The sequence below is a fragment of the Argentina silus genome (genome assembly GCF_951799395.1).
Source record: "Argentina silus genome assembly, contig: scaffold_459, whole genome shotgun sequence".
Classification (NCBI taxonomy): domain Eukaryota; kingdom Metazoa; phylum Chordata; class Actinopteri; order Argentiniformes; family Argentinidae; genus Argentina; species Argentina silus.
This window is the reverse complement of record NW_028152267.1, coordinates 5,001-19,783: the sequence shown is the minus strand read 5'-3', so window position 1 is coordinate 19,783 and position 14,783 is coordinate 5,001. Positions and strand designations below refer to the sequence as shown.

Below are 14,783 nucleotides of genomic sequence, written 5' to 3'. Positions count from 1 at the left end.
TGTGGGTGTGGGTGTGGGTGTGTGTGTGTGGGTGTGTGTGTGTGGGTGTGTGGGTGTGTGGGTGTGTCAAGAACATCACATTCAGTGGTGTGTGTGTGTGTGTGTGTGTGTACATGCAGACACCTCATTGAGAGAGAGAGAGAGAGAGAGAGAGAGACACTTTTACAGCCTTTTAAAGGTAGGTGTGTGTGCGTGCATGTGTGTGCGTGCGTGCGTGTGTGTATGTATGTGTGCACATGCGTGTGCATGTATGTATGTGTGTGTGTGTGTGTGTGTGTGCGCGTACCTGCAGACGGTGACGTCGTGGAGGAGGGAGGAGTGCGGGGCGGTGCCGTTCCTGAAGTTGCTGACGTTGAAGTAGGAGAGCGTGTGGTCTATGAAGCCGTGCATGCTGCCTGTCTGGCTGTACATGTACTGGTACACCAGCCGGGGGATGAAGTCAGACGTGAAGGAGATCACAAACGCCTTAGAGAGGGGGGGGGGGGAGGGGGGGGAGAGAGAGGGGGGAGAGAGGGGGGGAGAGAGGGGGAGGGAGAGGGGGGGGGGGGAGAGAAAGAGAGAGAGACTTTTTTTTATGAAAATGTGTCCTTGATTTAGTGTTTTATAGGTAGCTATTTTAGAAAAGCAATAACACACTGGGGAGCCGTGCTCTACCAGGGTTCAATCACATCTGAGAGAAGGTAGGAAGGTAGGCTCTGCGTTGGGCGTCAGGCCCAGAGACAGCCCTCGGCTGGTGCTCTACCAGGGTTCAATCACATCTGAGAGAAGGTAGGAAGGTAGGCTCTGCGTTGGGCGTCAGGCCCAGAGACGGCCCTCGGCTGGTGCTCCACCAGGGTTCAATCACATCTGAGAGAAGGTAGGAAGGTAGGCTCTGCGCTGGGCGTCAGGCCCAGAGACGGCCCTCGGCTGGTGCTCTATTGACGGTGAAGCACGACCTCGTGTCCCTAATTGCTCCAGTATAACATCATTACACTGACAGGCTCAGACATCACAGATAATGAATACGAATTTTAACAACAGCACAGCTGGGTTCTGTCAAGTGTCCTGACCCACTGTGTGTGTGTGTGTGTGTGTGTGTGTGTATAAGCTTGTGTGTGTGTGTGTGTGTGTGTGTGTGTGTGTGTGTGTGTGTGTGTGTGTGTGTGTGAGCCTGTGTGTGTGAGCCTGTGTGTGTGTGTGTGTGTGTGTGTATAAGTCTGTGTGTGTGTGTGTTTTGTGTGTGCATGAGTCTGTGTGTTTGAGTCTGTGTGTGTGTGTGTGTGTGTGTGTGTGTGTGTGTGTGTGCGCGAGCCCGTGCGTGTGTTGCACGGCTCGTGGGGTAGTTCTCTTCAGAGTTTCTCAGAGAAGGGGTCCCTCGGGCAGCCTGGGTGTCTGACGGTCTCCATCAGAGCGCTGACACAACATCACGCTTATTTTTCTCATTTCTCAGGAAATCTGGATTCTATTAAAGTAAACTGCCTGGTCTTAGACGGCGAGGCCCTAGTCAGCACTACACAACCTCTGTGTTGCTTTAGGGCTTTACACCGACCAGAAAACAATCCCATGTAAGACCCACATGAAGAAATCCACTACTGGTATTAATATTGTTACTGAACACATCAAACATTAACCTCCATTCAATCACACACAACCCAAAGGGTCAAGCTCAAAGCAAAACACAGGAGTGCCATATAAGGAGGTATGACATCAATGTTGTCTGTGGATTATCTTAATTCCGTCCGTCGCCGTCGGATACGACTATCTAATAATGCCGGTCACCGTGACGGCGTCATGGCGACGCATGGAAACACGCCGTGAGCCCTGGCCCCTCTGACCTGCCGCACACACTCTACATCCTGAGTGTGAGAGAGTGTGTGCGTGTGTGTGCGCATGTATGTGTGTGTGTGTGTGTGTGTGTGTGTGTGTGTGTGTGTGTGTGTATGTGTGTGTGTGCATGTGAATCTGTGCGCATGTGATCCTCCCCTACATTCAGGCCCCCTCCTCCTCCTCCCTACATTCAGGCCCCTCCTCCTCCCCTACATTCAGGCCCCCTCCTCCTCCTCCTCTACATTCAGGCCCCCTCCTCCTCCTCCCCTACATCCAGGCCCCCCTCCTCCTCCTCCCCTACATTCAGGCCCCCTCCTCCTCCTCCCCTACATTCAGGCCCCCCTCCTCCTCCTCCTCCCCTACATTCAGGCCCCCTCCTCCTCCTCCCCTACATCCAGGCCCCCCTCCTCCTCCTCCTCCCCTACATTCAGGCCCCCTCCTCCTCCTCCCCTACATCCAGGCCCCCCTCCTCCTCCTCCTCCTCCCCTACATCCAGGCCCCCTCCTCCTCCTCCTCCTCCCCTACATCCAGGCCCCCCTCCTCCTCCTCCTCCTCCCCTACATCCAGGCCCCCTCCTCCTCCTCCCCTACATTCAGGCCCCCTCCTCCTCCTCCCCTACATCCAGGCCCCCTCCTCCTCCTCCTCCTCTCCTCCTCCTCCTCCTCCTCCTCCCCTACATCCAGGCCCCCTCCTCCTCCTCCCCTACATCCAGGCCCCCTCCTCCTCCTCCTCCTCCCCTACATCCAGGCCCCCCTCCTCCTCCTCCTCCTCCCCTACATCCAGGCCCCCTCCTCCTCCTCCTCCTCCTCCCCTACATCCAGGCCCCCTCCTCCTCCTCCTCCTCCCCTACATCCAGGCCCCCTCCTCCTCCTCCTCCTCCTCCCCTACATCCAGGCCCCCCTCCTCCTCCTCCTCCTCCCCTACATCCAGGCCCCCTCCTCCTCCTCCTCCCCCTACATCCAGGCCCCCTCCTCCTCCTCCCCTACATCCAGGCCCCCTCCTCCTCCTCCCCTACATCCAGGCCCCCTCCTCCTCCTCCTCCTCCCCTACATCCAGGCCCCTCCTCCTCCTCCTCCTCCTCCCCTACATTCAGGCCCCCTCCTCCTCCTCCCCTACATCCAGGCCCCCTCCTCCTCCTCCTCCTCCCCTACATCCAGGCCCCCCTCCTCCTCCTCCTCCTCCTCCCCTACATCCAGGCCCCCTCCTCCTCCTCCTCCTCCTCCCCTACATCCAGGCCCCCTCCTCCTCCTCCTCCTCCCCTACATCCAGGCCCCCTCCTCCTCCTCCTCCTCCTCCCCTACATCCAGGCCCCCCTCCTCCTCCTCCTCCTCCCCTACATCCAGGCCCCCTCCTCCTCCTCCTCCCCTACATCCAGGCCCCCTCCTCCTCCTCCCCTACATCCAGGCCCCCTCCTCCTCCTCCTCCTCCCCTACATCCAGGCCCCCTCCTCCTCCTCCTCCTCCTCCCCTACATTCAGGCCCCCTCCTCCTCCTCCCCTACATTCAGGCCCCCTCCTCCTCCTCCCCTACATCCAGGCCCCCTCCTCCTCCTCCTCCTCCCCTACATCCAGGCCCCCTCCTCCTCCTCCTCCCCTACATCCAGGCCCCCTCCTCCTCCTCCCCTACATCCAGGCCCCCTCCTCCTCCTCCTCCCCTACATCCAGGCCCCCTCCTCCTCCTCCTCCTCCTCCCCTACAGCACTTCTTCATTTAATGAATTTCGTTAGTTCACGCACAGAAGATTGACCTGCAATCATTGGTTTTACAATTGTTTAATCTCTCATGGCTTTTTCATGGGTTTGTCGGGAGACATCAAAGAGATGTTATCCATCATCTTAACCTGAGTTGTTCTCATCGGCCAGTGGTGAAGGCGTCCACCGTTCTCTGCTCTAGACTTTGCTACTGCAGCACAGGCTAACAGTTAGCAGCACAGGCTAACAGTTAGCAGCACAGGCTGACAGTTAGCAGCACAGACTATCAGTTAGCAGCACAGACTATCAGTTAGCAGCAGCGGCGTCTTCAAAAGCCTGGATTCCAGTGTAATAGAATTCTGATAATAGCATTGTCTGAATGACATGCTAACATACTTACTGTCTGAAGTTTGTCTGACGAGGTTAAGGCCATGTAATTCAGACAACCCAGGTTAAGATGATATCCACCTAAATATGAAAATAGGCAGAACCATCCCTTTGATATGTCCAGACAGCCCGGCCGTAAAAGCCACGAGAGAGTCAACCCTAACCCTAACCCCAGGTCAACCCTAACCCTAAGTCAACCCTAACCCCAGGTCAACCCTAACCCTAAGTCAACCCTAACCCCAGGTCAACCCTAACCCTAACCCCAGGTCAACCCTAACCCTAACCCCAGGTCAACCCTAACCCCAGGTCAACCCTAACCCTAATGATGTCTTCATTATTAATCTACAATGTGGAAAATAATAAAAAATAAAGAAAAACCATTGAATGAGAAGGTGTGTCCAAACTTTTGACTGGTACTGTATATATATACACATACACGCATATATATATATACACACAGTACATATACATGCATATATATATACATACACACACACATATACACATATATATATATATATATATATATATATATATATATATATATATATATATATATATGTGTGTGTGTGTGTGTGTGTATGTATATATATATGCATGTATATGTGCTGTATATATATCTATATATATGTGTGTGTATGTATATATATGCATGTATATGTACTGCATGTATATATATATATATATATATATATATATATATATATATATATATGTGTGTGTGTATGTATATATATATATATATATGTGTGTATGTATATATATGCATGTATATGTACTGCATGTATATATATATATATATATATATATATATATATATATATTGACCGGTAGACGCTCTGTAAATGTACTCAATGTTCTGTATAGTCCTGTATGGTCCTGTATAGTCCTGTATGGTCCTGTATAGTTCTGTATAGTTCTGTATAGTCCTGTATAGTCCTGTATAGTTCTGTATAGTCCTGTATAGTCCTGTATGGTCCTGTATAGTCCTGTATAGTCCTGTATAGTTCTGTATAGTCCTGTATAGTCCTGTGCCCTGGCACATGGTCCCTTGTGCTGCATCCTGGCACACAAAGGCAGAGTGTGTTCTCAGAGATAAATATATGTGCGTGCGTGCGTGCGTGCGTGCGTGCGTGCGTGCGTGCGTGCGTGCGTGCGACTGCTTAAGCACTCATATACAAACTGCAGAGGTTTTATTGAATCAAGGAATCATGCTCTAGGACTCTGTTCAGGACTTACATTTATAATGACAGAGAACTTCCCCATTCCGCTCAGGATGTTGTACCAGATCCCTACACAGGGAACAGATGGGGAGGGAGGGAGGGAGGGAGGGAGGAGAGGGAGAGGGAGAGAGAGAGAGTGTGTGTGGGGGGGGGGGGAGGGAGGGAGAGACAGGGAGAGACATAGGAGAGAGATGTTTGAGAATTTGCAGTGATCAAAGTCTTTTGTTTCCATAAATAAAAGTATTTTCCTCAGACCAGACTCACATGGTGCGCATTAGTGTTTTTGACAAAGCAATATAATAATAAAACACAGGCATTTCCTTGTATGAACCACAGAGGGGGTTATGACTTATGAGAGGCCGGGTTCTCAGACTGAACACAGAGCACTGCAGTATATCAAACACTGGATTGTTGTTGGTGTATGAAAGGTGATGTACAAATAAATGTGTGTGTGGGGGGGGGGGGGTGTAAGGTGTGGTGTGTGTGTGTGTGTTCGTGTGTGTGTATGGGGGGGGGGGGTAAGGTGTGTGTGTGTGTGTGTGTGTGTGTGTGTGTGTGTGTATTCGTGTGTGTGTGTGTGTGTGTGGGAGGGGGAGGGGCTACCGATGTCTTTGGCCCGCACGGCGTCCGGTCGTCGGAGCTCGGTGACAAACTTCTTGGCGTCCAGCCGGATCTCAATGACGTTGTTGAGGAGGGCGAAGAGAGGAGCCAGGGGGAAGGACGCCACGAACAGGGACACGAACCCAAACTGGATTACTATAGACACACACACACACACACACACACACACACACACACACACACACACACACAGAGAGACACACACACACACACACACACACACACACAGACACACACACACACAGAGACCCACACACACACACACACACACACACACAGACACACACACACACAGAGACCCACACACACACACACAGAGACACACACACACACACACACACACACACACACACACACACACACACACACACAGGGACAGACAGACATTAGAAGACAGCAGCCAACAGATTAGAATCAACAATAACACAATCATTGGTATCCTCTACATCCTGTTGTTCGCACTCTCTGCCATGCTCTGAACAAACAAACACACAAACAGGCTGGTCTTGACGACCTCTGACCTGTCTGTAGAGAGCCAGAACAAACAGCAGCATCACAATCAAACGACACAGACTTCTCACCAATCAGAACTGGGCTGGAACGCATCCACATGAAGCCACACCATGAAAAAAGCAGCACTCATTTCAGATTAATTTATTACTTTTAATTCTATTGTAATTTAAACTTTTAATTTAACATTTGTTTTCTCCATTTCCTGTATTTGCACCTTTAAATCCCGTTTACAAATGTATCAGAATACAGTAGTTAATGTATCAGAATACAGTAGCTAATGTGAACAAGGGGAATTCTGTGTACACACACTTTACGATGAAGAAGTTAAAGATAATCTGCAGTGTTTCCGGTAGGGAGGGCAAGCGGACGCTGGGGTATTCATCCTGATGTCCAGGGCATCATAACTCAGGAAACACAGACACACAATGTTAATATGTGGTGGGACACATGCTAACATTTCCCATATCCATAGAGAGAGAGAGAGAGAGAGAGAGAGAGGGGAAAAGAGAGTGAGAACGTGTGTGCATGCCTGCCTGTATGTGTGTGTGTGTGTGTGTATGTGTGTGTGTGTGTGTGTGCGTGCGTGCATGCATGCCTGCCTGCCTGCCTGTGTGTGTATGTGTGTCAAAAGACCCAAAAGTTACAGTGTGTGTCCAGAGACACGGAACTCATTTCATGGATCACGGAATGTCCCACTCAGTCTGGCATGGACTTCCCAGGAGAACGCCAGAGCTCCAATCCTCCTCTCCTCTCCTCTCCTCTCCTCTCCTCTCCTCTCCTCTCCTCTCCTCTCCTCCTCTGCCTTTTAAGGTTACACATTAATCTAAAATAAGACGTGAAAGGATCAGGGATGTTTGTGACTGCACTGTGTGTTCTCATGTGACATACACGACCACACAGTAGAGACCGAACTGAGAAACTATCGCCTGGGACCGGCTGCTCTGAAGGCCTGGGACCGGCCGCTCTGAAGGCCTGGGACCGGCCGCTCTGAAGGCCTGGGACCGGCCGCTCTGAAGGCCTGGGACCGGCCACTCTGAAGGCCTGGGACCGGCCGCTCTGAAGGCCTGGGACCGGCCGCTCTGAAGGCCTGGGACCGGCCGCTCTGAAGGCCTGGGACCGGCCGCTCTGAAGGCCTGGGACCGGCTGCTCTGAAGGCTGCACGCCAACTCCAGCCCCAGATCAGCCCCAGATCAGCACCAGATCAGCACCAGACCCAGATCAGCTCCAGATCAGCCCCAGCCCTAGCTCAACCCCAAATCCAGCCCCAGCTTAACCCCAGCCCTACCCCAGTCCCACCCCCACCTCAACCCCAGCCCCAGCCTCAAACCTAGCCCCAACCACAGCCCTACCCCCTACCCTAGCTCCAACCCTACCCCGAGCCCAGCCCCACTCCAGATCAATCCCAGCCCAACTCCACTTCCAACCCCACCCCACTCCCAGCCGCAACCCAACCCCAGCCCCAGATCAACCCCAGCCCCAGATCAACCCCAGATATTCTGGGGCTGGTATTCTGTGAGAGAGGAACAGTAGCTGTGTGGGAAAAGGGATTTCCCAGCAGGCCTGTGATTGACGGGCCGTTCTCCAAACTACGGCAAAACAAAGAGTGGAGGAGCGCCGAGCACATGCTGGAGGGCAGGCTTCCAACAACCTCCACCCTCACCCTCACCTACAACAACCTCCACCCTCACCCTCACCTACAACAACCTCCACCCTCACTCTCACTTACAACAACCTCCACCCTCACCCTCACCTACAACAACCTCCACCCTCACCCTCACTCACAACAACCTCCACCATCACTCTCACCTGCTGGAGGGCAGGCTTCCAACAACCTCCACCCTCACTCACAACAACCTCCACCCTCACCCTCACTTCCAACAACCTCCACCCTCACCCTCACTCACAACAACCTCCACCCTCACCCTCACTTCCAACAACCTCCACCCTCACCCTCACCTGCTGGAGGGCAGGCTTCCAACAACCTCCACCCTCACCCTCACTCACAACAACCTCCACCCTCACCCTCACTTCCAACAACCTCCACCCTCACCTGCTGGAGGGCAGGCTTCCAACAACCTCCACCCTCACCCTCACTCACAACAACCTCCACCATCACCCTCACCTGCTGGAGGGCAGGCTTACAACAACCTTCACCCTCACCCTCACTCACAACAACCTCCACCCTCACCCTCACTTCCAACAACCTCCACCCTCACCCTCACCTGCTGGAGGGCAGGCTTCCAACAACCTCCACCCTCACCCTCACTCACAACAACCTCCACCATCACCCTCACCTGCTGGAGGGCAGGCTTACAACAACCTCCACCCTCACCCTCACTCACAACAACCTCCACCCTCACCCTCACTTCCAACAACCTCCACCCTCACCCTCACCTACAACAACCTCCACCCTCACCCTCACCTACAACAACCTCCACCCTCACCCTCACTCACAACAACCTCCACCCTCACCCTCACTTCCAACAACCTCCACCCTCACCCTCACCTACAACAACCTCCACCCTCACCCTCACTTACAACAACCTCCACCCTCACCCTCACTTACAACAACCTCCACCCTCACCCTCACTTACAACAACCTCCACCATCACTCTCACCTGCTGGAGGGCAGGCTTCCAACAACCTCCACCCTCACTCACAACAACCTCCATCATCACCCTCACCTGCTGGAGGGCAGGCTTCCAACAACCTCCACCCTCACCCTCACTCACAACAACCTCCACCCTCACCCTCACTTCCAACAACCTCCACCCTCACTCTCACTTGCTGTTTTACTACTCTCTCTCCCCCTCTCTCTCTCTCTCTCTCTCACTCTCACCTCCCCCTCTACACAAAATGTATGCACTCACTGTACGGGAAGTCGCTTTGGATAGAAGCATCTGCTAAATGTCACATGGGAGCAGTGCTATGGCCTCGGATTGGCTGAAACAGAACGGTGGTTCACTTCTTTTCACAGCGCTTTTATGACATCACAAGGTTCTCACGGGACGAGCGATCACAGTCCTTCGTTAACCAATGTCTCAGTGGCCGAGGGCTGTCAGTAGTCTAGAACATTCCCTCCTAGCCCCTAGGCTCGGCTGGTGTGTGTGTGTGTGTGTGTGTGTGAGAGAGAGAGAGAGAGACTGGGACCTGTGTGTTTTCTCTAGGACTCGCGCACACACACACACACACACACACACACACACACACCCACACACACACCCACACACACCCCCCCCCCCCCATACACACACCCATTCCAGTGACTGGTTTACAGGGCACTCTAATGTGGAGGCCTTAAACACTGCCACGCCCTGCTCCCCTGTCGCAAGTCCAGTCCTGGAACCCAGTGAATGGCTGGGAGTTCATCCCACTTTAATAGACACCAGTAAAACCCTCTCCTTTAGGGGCTTCTTTAACGTGGGGGCGGGGCCAGGTAGCAGGGAGAGAGTGGGTGGTCTCCAGGTGTGCCGCTACCTGAGCCCACGGAACCCCCCCCAACCCCCCCACCCCTCACTTTTTACTGCTCTCTGTCTCTCTGTATGCCAAGTCAAGCGTGCGTGTTAGGATGGATGACCCTGATGAAAGCCTGGAGGCTGGAGCATTGTGTGTGTGTGTGTGTGTGTGTGTGTGTGTGTGTGTGTGTGTGTGTGTGTGTGTGTGGCGTTTGTCTGTAGTGTTTGTGTGTGTGTGTGGCGTTTGTCTGTAGTGTTTGTGTGTGTGTGTGTGTGTAGCATTAGTCTACCCTCCATCCCTGAGTGAAGCAAACAGTAAAACTAACCTTTAATATCCACTTTCAGAGGTCTAACCTGCGTTTGGGTCGACGCCACCTGTTCTAGAGGGAGTTCTAGTGATCACGGGGGCTTTGATGACATCACAAGGGCTTTGATGATGTCACAAGGGCGTCGTCGATGACGTCACAAGGGCGTCAATGATAAAGTCACACTCACTCATCTCCATGTACTCCGGGGTGAGGCCCTCAAAGGGGTCTAGGGCGTAGTCCTGGTTCCACTGCTGGGGGGGGCGGGCCCTCTGCTCCTCCCTCTCCTCCTCCGTAGCCCCCTTGTCCTTCAACGACCGGCACAGCTTCTTCAGCTTACTGCGGGGGGGGGGGGGGGGAGAAGAGGATGGAGGAAGGGGGGGAGGGGGGGGAAGAGAAGAGGAAGGATGGAGGAAGGGAGGGAGGGAGGAAGGGAGGGGAGAAGAGATTAACAGTTATGGCATCTATTGCTCAATGTGTGTGCAAAATGTCCCCGCAGAGCACAGTAATCATCTTTAAGACCGTGTTATCATCTCAGTAGTTATGTCATACACACACGCACGCACGCACGCAGACACGCACGCAGACACGCATGCACACACACACACACACAGTTGTTGTTCAAAGTGAACTTGGGTGCCATGGCGACCCAGGCCACATAGAACAGCTGGAGACATTGCAGCCTGCTGTCTGCGGGTGTCTTTATAGACCATTACAACCCCCCCCCCCCCCCCACCCCCTTTTTGCTCTGCCCAAGCAAGGTATTTGATTGGTTTAACATGTCGCGGGTCATCACTCATCACTCATTTCAAGACAGGTTTCCACCCCTTTGTAGTTCCTTTCTGCAAAGGATTTCCCCAGGCTTTCCAAACTAGGACAGCCTGGTCCCAACGAGGCTACCCTCACCCAGTACGGCCTTCCGGCAGGAAGGGAACAATGACACAGGACGTTCAGTCAGGAATCAACTGTGTAGAACAAGACCCTTTCATGAGAGGTACATCGTAGGCGGAGCATCCAGAGTCAGGCACACTACACACGACTACCACAGTCACCGTGAGTGGAACTGTTTGCAATGAGAATGCTGCGCGCCAAGTTCTTGAAAGATCAAATTCCCAACATGTTCTATGTGGTCGAGGCCCCTGGTCTGTGTGTAATCTCTCTCACCGAGGTAATGCAGTTAGGGTCGTTAAACAGAGCGCTAACACATGCTAGCGCTTTCTTCTGTTACATGTACTGTAATGTGGGGATTGTCTCCAGCGGCAGTGATTGAACGGTTGGAGGCCTGGCAGCAACTGCTCAGCCACACAAACAAATGAAACACTGTTTTGCCGACGAGGGAGAAACAGCACGGGGGCAACAGTGAAATTAAACATTAATATTAACGATCGATCGTAAACGCAGGAGAGAGAATGGCCTCTAAGGGTTTTCTCATGCTGCCAGTGCTGAGGCCACACTTAATGGAGATATGGGCCGTGTGTGTGTGTGTGTGTGTGTGTGTGTGTGTGTGGATGTGTGTGTGTGTGTGTGTGTGTGTGTGTACACATGTGTACTGTGTGTGTGTGTGTGTGTGTGTACATGTGTGTGTACACCTGTACGTGTGTGTACACGTGTGTGTTTGTGTGTACGTGTGTGTACGTACTGTGTGTGTGTACACGTGTGTGTGTGTGTGTACGTGTGTGTGTGTGTGTGTGTGTGTACACGTGTGTACGTGTGTGTGTGTGTGTGTGTACGTGTGTGTGTGTGTGTGTACCTCTCTCTACAGTACATAGTCCTATTAATGCTCCAATAAAACGACTAAATGGAGCCATTGCATTATTCATTATTCATCCTCCAGAAACACACAAACACACAGAAACACACAGAAACACACAGAAACACACAGAAACACACAGAAACACACAGAAACACACAGAAACACACAGAAACACACAGAAACACACAGAAACACACAGAAACACACAGGCCTTTTCCAGCGCATGACTTTTTAATGGCTTTGCCTTTGTATCGTAAGTGCTTTCCTCCAACCATGGCGACATGCTCGCTTAACAGCTGTTCAAAAGCATTCACAGTAGACACACACACACACACACACACACACAGCAGACCAACTTACAGGGACACGCACACCCAGACAAAACATATTACCATCTATAATGACAAGCAGAGACAGACAGACAGACACACACACAAAAAGACATGCGCACACACACACACACACTGTACACACACACACACACACTGTACACACACACACACACTGTACACACACACACACACACACTGTACACACACACACACACACACTGTACACACACACACACACTGTACACACACACACACACACACTGTACACAGTACACACACATACACACGTACACACACACACACACACACACACACACACACACACACACACACACACACAGTACACACACATACACAGTATGTCCATGCTGGTGAGAGGTGGGTGGTAGCAGCACTGGTCTGTGGGGAGATTATACATCTCTGATGTAGGTCAGGTCTCTGGGATCTCTCTCTCTCTCTCTCTCTCTCTCACTGTATCATTCACTCCATCTCTATCCCTATCTTTCACTCTCTCCATCCCCCCGTCTCCCTCTCTCAATGGCCAAGCCAGGGACTCCTTTCATTTCCGTTCTCCTGCAGTAGGTGGTAGAGCAGCTCAAACCTGTGTTTTGAACAAATACACACACACACACACACACACACACACACACACGCACGCACGCAGTACATAGCACACACACACAGTACATAACATACACAGTACACACACACACACACACACACACACACACACACACACACACACACACACACATACATAGTACACACATACATAGTACACACACACACACACACTGAGTGGGACAGAGACAGCTGGAATCCCCCTGGCCCCTCAGACAGAGACACCAGATCTGCAGGTCTGGGCAACAGCAGATAAGAGCTCTTATTAAGAGCAGCCATGGAATGATGGGCCAGAAAGGAACGTCCAACCACAACATGACTCAGTCCTGGGCTTTCATTCAAACTCGAAAAGCCACGAGTGTTTCCGCTCAGCAAGTCTACACCCACGAGCATGCACATGAAGTATGACCCCTGACCCTTCACCCTTGACCCCCCCCCCCCCCAAGACCCAGGTTCAATCCTCCATCTCAACCTTTCTGCCCTTTAACCTGTCCTTTAACCTGTCCTTTAACCTGTCCTTTAACCTGTCCTTTAACCTGCCCTTTAACCTGCCCTTTAACCTGTCCTTTAACCTGTCCGTCCCCCTCTATGAATGTCTGCCATGACAAAGTGAAGACAATAACAAACATCAAAGTGCTTCTCTGTAGACATGAGAACAAAGCAAACAGCTTCTCCCTGACACACCTGACAGTGACACACGTGGCAGTGACACACCTGACACACTGACAGCTTTATCGTTTCCATGTAAAAGCATGCATAAACGCACATGCACGCGTGCTCGCATACACACGTGGACAGACACACACACACACACGCACACACACACACACACACACCGAGTTCTGAGGATAGTTCTGGAGTGATTGATGAAGTCTGTTGTTATCTAAGTGGTTTGAGAGATCTTTATCACAAACACACGCTCGATGTGACACACACACACGCACTCCCCCCCCCCACACACACACACGACACACACACACACACACACAGCTGCAGTGAGGCTGGACCCTTGCCCACCCAGCTGCTTCCCACCCGTCAGTGTTTCTGAGGAAGAGGCCGACAGGAGAGAATGTTGTTGCTGTTGCGCAACTCGCTGCCATTTGCATGTAACGACGATCAGTCAGGTGATACCGTCTGTCAGGTCACACCATCTGTCAGGTGGCACCATCTGTCATCTGTCAGCCAACCACAATGCTGCTGTCAGACATTGACATCCATAGGTGGAAGAGACCATTTTTCATGGCAGGCCATGTTGGACATGTTGGTCACCTGGGGGCTGGGTGACTGTGACACCTGTACAGGTGACACCAACAGGTGACATCAACAGGTGACTACTGACAGGGTTGTTTGCATCTTAGCCCGTCCTGGTCCATGATACAACCAGTCTGTCTGTCACCTGTCTGTCTGTCACCTGTCTGTCTGTCACCTGTGCAGGGAGGGGTAGAGAGAGAGGAGGGAGGGAGGGAGGGAGGGTGGGGGGGAGAGAGAGAGAGAGGAGAGAGGGAGAGAGGAGGGAGGGAGGGGTAGAGCCAGTGTTGTGATGTGTGAAGTAAGGATGACGGCCAGGGCGAGGAGGGAAGGAGGGATGAGGAGGAGGGAGGGAGGGATGAGGCAGAGGGAAGGAGGGATGATGAGGAGGGAAGGAGGGATGAGTGCAGATGAGGGAGGGAAAAGGGGGGGAAGAGTGCGGATGAGTGTGGATAGTAGTACTCACGGAATGCCGATTTCAAAGATGTTGTTCTGGATGAGCTGCTTCCCCAGCATGATTATACTGAGCTGAATACACAACTCTATCAGACAGCCCCCTGGAGCACACTGAGGGAGGGAGGGGGGGGGGGGGGGGGGGAGAGAGAGGGGCGAGAGGGAGGGAGGAGAGAGAGGGAGGGGAGAGAGGGAGGGGAGGAGGGGGGAGAGGGAGGAGAGAGGGAGAGGGGAGTTGGAGGAGAGAGAGAGAGGGGGGAGAGGGAGGAGAGAGAGAGAGAGGGGGGAGAGAGACAAAAATAGAGAGAGAGTTACAAAGAACTAGAATTATTTTCACATCCATAAAAATAAAAACAAATCCAAAATCTATTGGGGGG

At 52.4% G+C, this 14,783-nt stretch overlaps 1 protein-coding gene across 1 annotated transcript in view; it reads right to left on the bottom strand.

Moving 5' to 3' along the window:
- Positions 1-286: 286 nt before the first annotated feature.
- LOC310824921 (anoctamin-2-like) overlaps positions 287-14,783 on the bottom strand; it is a gene marked incomplete at both ends in the record, with an annotated part of 17,245 nt that continues 2,748 nt past the window's right edge. Inside the window, 5 exons of the mRNA XM_083698182.1 lie at positions 287-465; positions 5,122-5,174; positions 5,709-5,861; positions 10,190-10,338; positions 14,420-14,520. Of these exons, the coding sequence (XP_083554308.1) occupies positions 287-465; positions 5,122-5,174; positions 5,709-5,861; positions 10,190-10,338; positions 14,420-14,520 (635 nt within the window). The remainder of the gene's footprint in view (positions 466-5,121; positions 5,175-5,708; positions 5,862-10,189; positions 10,339-14,419; positions 14,521-14,783) is intronic.